Genomic DNA, 4,293 nt, shown 5'->3' with positions numbered 1-4,293 from the left:
AGAACAATTAACCAGTGGAACAACCTGCCTCCAGAAGTGGTGAATGCTCCAACACTGGAAGTTTTTAAGAAGAGACTGGACAGCCATTTGTCCGAAATGGTATAGGGCAGTGTTTCTCAACCTTGACAATTTTAAGGCATGTGGACATCAACTCCCAGAATTCCACAGCCAGCATTGCTGGCTGTGGAATTCTGGGAGTTGAAGTCCACATGCCTTAAAATTGTCAAGGTTGAGAAACACTGGTATAGGGTTTCCTGCCTGAGCAGGGGGTTGGGCTAGATGACCTTCAAGGTCCCTTCCAACTTTACTACTACTACTACTACTACTACTACTACTACTACTACTACTACTACTATTATTATTATTATTATTATTATTATTATTATTATTATTATTATTATTATAGTTCTTTTCACTTAATTGGGAGCTTCCCAGAGTTAGAAGATGGGCAGCTACATCAATGTTTTAAACAAGCAAGCAAACAAACAAACAAATAACAACATGCTCATTTCAGCTATTACATTCAAAAATCAAACATACGTGTTTCCATGAGTGAAAGTAGCAACGACCCTTATTTAACACAACAACAACAACAAAAAGTAAATGCATTTAATACAGTGGAAATTTGTTTAGGAAATATTCATCAGAACTTTTAAGTTATGTTTCAGTTTCTTTCCTTGTCCCTTCATTCAGACATAATTTAAGAAATATGGAAACACGGGAAAAAAATAAATATTCCTAGCATGATGTATAACATCTCAGTATTTTAATTTTAACATCAAATCTATAAACTCTTGGTTGGGGGCATGGAATTATTTATTTTTGCTAGATTGCTTCATACGTTCGGATGGTGCAAAGATTCCATTGCCAAGGATAATTTATTTCAATCTATGCCACTATATACTGTACCTTTCAATCAACTACATAATTCTTTCAAGGTTTAAAGGCTTAGCTGGCATAAGTCTTAAAAAGGGACTTCATAGCAAAAGGACCCACCTGCTGACACCACAGCTTTTGAAATATCTGTAAGTAGGCCAGCACCATAAGACACAGTGGAGCCAGATAGGTTATCAGGAAGAAACAGGTATGATACATTTTGGGGGGAAATTCAGCTGCAAAGGAAATAAAACAGCACATAAATAATATCTCATTCAATCTGCTATTATATGCTGCAAAAGCTGGCTCAGAGGAACATAAACGGGACTTAATTTCATACAAAATGGAAGAGCAAAACCTTATTCATTGTTGAGGTAAAATGTTTATAAAGTATTTTCAAATACTGGATCGAGTACAGCCACTGCCTTATGATGTATTGTAATGTTTTAATTTATATGTTTTATATTATTATTTGTTAGCATGTGGAAATGTTAAATTCCGCATACCTCCTAAAGTAAGGAAGAGACAGTTTATAACTATTTTAAATAAGTACTGATGATGATTGCCTAATAAAATCCTTATTAGGTCATATAGTTGCCAGGAAAAAAAAAACTCAGCACATACTTTTCGCATACCAAAACTTCTTCTGGCATGGGAACTGCCAGATGAGTCTTTGAAATGAAGCAGTGCTGTTGCTTTGCTGTTAAAAACTTTATTAAAGCTTTCCCTGTGCAATTTCAGTCACTTAAAGAAAGCCCTTCAGAAATAGGCCTTGGCTGGTGTTCCAGATCATGTAACAATGATGGTTAGGAGACAGAGGAAGGAAGGAAGGAAGGAAGGAAGGAAGGAAGGAAGGAAGGAAGGAAGGAAGGAAGGTAAGGAAGGAAGGAAGGAAGGAAGGGAGGGAGGGAGGGAGGGAGGGAGGGAGGAGGAGGGCAGGTCAGGGCAGGGCAGGAAAGGAAAGGAAAGAGAGAGGAGAGGAAGGGAGGGAGGGAGAAATGGAGGAAGGGAGAAGGAATGGATTCTTCCTACCATTGTTAGTCTGTATATCCAGCAATTCAGACTGGAGGACATACAGAAGGACTAATTTTGTTTTTCACCTAAAATGGCAGACATTCTTCTAATCTAAGGCAAAGGGCACAATTATTTTTGTTGAATACGGAGTGCTGTAGAATGAGTGGAATTAAATCAAACCATTTACAGGATTAGGTCTGGTAGGGAAATTGAGGGGCTTTGTATGCTTAAAGCAATTATTTCATGCTACCATGTTCAGTCATTGGCCAAGACACAATGTCAGAAATGACTGTTAAGTCTTCAGCAATAGGCACAGGGAGACCTGAAGGCCCTTATAAAAAGGGGACTTGGGACCCCAAATTAATCATCTTGATTTTTGAGCTTCAAGTGACCTATTAGCTACCCAGGTCCATGGCCATATAAACAAAAGCTCTTCTAAGGCAAAGTGCTACACATCAGGTGATCAACAGCTCTTCTCTTGAATGGTAGAACATGACTGAATTACAGTAGTGACACAGCTGATATACTGTAATTAATACTTTAGAGTTTAAAGTCAAAGAAAGGCACTCATTAGTACTGAAGGTTATATTTAAAAAAATCTGCCAACCAATAAAGTCTAATTAGTCTTCTGTAGCAGACTTGATAACCGCCAGCCATCTTTTTTCCCCCCTGAGTCTTGCACATCCCAAGATTGAGGTCACCAGCACTCACCTCCCCAATGCTCATCGCAGACAGTGAACAAGATGGTCTTGTTAGCCAGTCCTGGAAACATGCTGCTGCACTCCATAACAATTGCCTGGGGTATCATGATAAGGCAGGATACCATCCAGATAACAAGGATGCTGTTCCTGGCCCGCTTGGCTGTGCTTTTGAACATCAGAGGATGACAAATTGCATACCATCGATCCAGTGCGATGCAGCTAAGGGTCAGTACAGAAACAGAGACCGACACAGTCTAAAAAGGGAAGAAAAGAAACGCCAGAAAACAACATTCAAGTGAGTGACAAAAGAAGCATAATCAGAGAAGTAGTCTCTCCCACCATGGTTACAATCAGAAAAGCTTAGTTGCCAGTAACCTCTTTAACCCTATTCCTATTTCTAGGAAAGCAGGATTTAGTTGGGCTGTATTATGGCTTTGGACTGCTAACAGGGACTAACAAGATCTAATTTCCTTTTTTAAAAAAAAAAGAAGACAAAAAACAATTTCCATATTCTTTCACATTCTATCATGTGAAAGTTAGGCTAAAATTTCTCTCCCTGATATGCAGGGAATTGTTCACAGCACAAAAGAGAATCAGGTTAGGAACAATCCATATGTGTGCTTCCAATATATTGAGTGCAGGGAGGAAGAAGGATTCTGGTTTAACTTGTTATGAGGGTTTCCACTATATAGTGTTATTAAAACCTTGTTTGCAGTGCATATTATGAAACTAGGTCATCCGTTACTGTACTATCTATTGCAGTGTTTCTCAACCTTGACAATTTTAAGGCATGTGGACTTCAACTCCCAGAATTCCACAGCCAGCAATGCTGGCTGTGGAATTCTGGGAGTTGAAGTCCACATGCCTTAAAATTGTCAAGGTTGAGAAACACTGATCTATTGTATGCAGACATGTTTGCAGGCAACTCTGTTTCTTGTGATGTGGGAATGTAGGAATGAGACTTTTGCCTCCAGGTTGGCATTCCTGCTGACCTGGCAGAAGTCTTTGCATTTGGCTGAACAATGAATGGGGTTCCTATGCTGTTACAGCCATATAGGCTCAGGAGTGTCCGTGTGACTAAAGAACCTCAATTGTATGGTCTGTATTGTGTGAAGGAAATCATTCATTCTCATCCACATAGCAGTATTATATAGTAGCAACTTGTATGCTTTGATATGAACACCAAGCTATTAGGAATTGATTACAAAGATTCACTAATATGGGAGTGTATTCCATTTCACACATCATCTGAATGTGCCATCCAAAACTTTTTTAGTTTTATCTGTAGAGGCCATGGAATTATTCATATCACTGTTTTGCCCACTTCTTTTCATAAAATTATTCTGTGAATACCTGGAACCAGGGTATTGCCCAGTCTTTCACATGTCTATAATGTCTTGACTGTAGGAAGCTAACATTTTAATTGTTAGTAAGTTTTGTTTCTTTCCAAGTATTCTACCAGATTGCTTCGGAGTGAAATTTATTTCCTGCTTTGCTTATTCTATGTACAGTTTAATGCTTTGGTTTTGACTTTATTTAGATGTTATGGCAAATGTACAATTACAAATGGCATTAATCTGACCATGAAATAATTAAACCTCTCCTCATCTAATTTTCAGAATGATCCTTCTTCTTTTGCTGTGAAGCAATATGTTAATCATGAACTAGCTTCTGAATTATAGATTCGGTAGCATCGAACCCA

General features: G+C 38.4%; 1 protein-coding gene across 1 annotated transcript in view; it reads right to left on the bottom strand.

Moving 5' to 3' along the window:
- Nucleotides 1-4,293, bottom strand: part of HCRTR2 (hypocretin receptor 2) — a 29,367-nt gene that overhangs the window by 8,775 nt on the left and 16,299 nt on the right. The window contains exons 3-4 of the mRNA XM_015826558.1: nt 2,602-2,845; nt 997-1,112 (exon numbers count right to left, since the gene is read on the bottom strand). Coding sequence (XP_015682044.1) covers nt 997-1,112; nt 2,602-2,845 — 360 coding nt within the window. The remainder of the gene's footprint in view (nt 1-996; nt 1,113-2,601; nt 2,846-4,293) is intronic.

Source organism: Protobothrops mucrosquamatus, unplaced genomic scaffold (assembly GCF_001527695.2).
Source record: "Protobothrops mucrosquamatus isolate PMUCROS unplaced genomic scaffold, P.Mucros_1.0 scaffold_210, whole genome shotgun sequence".
Classification (NCBI taxonomy): domain Eukaryota; kingdom Metazoa; phylum Chordata; class Lepidosauria; order Squamata; family Viperidae; genus Protobothrops; species Protobothrops mucrosquamatus.
This window is presented reverse-complemented; position numbering and strand designations above follow the sequence as displayed.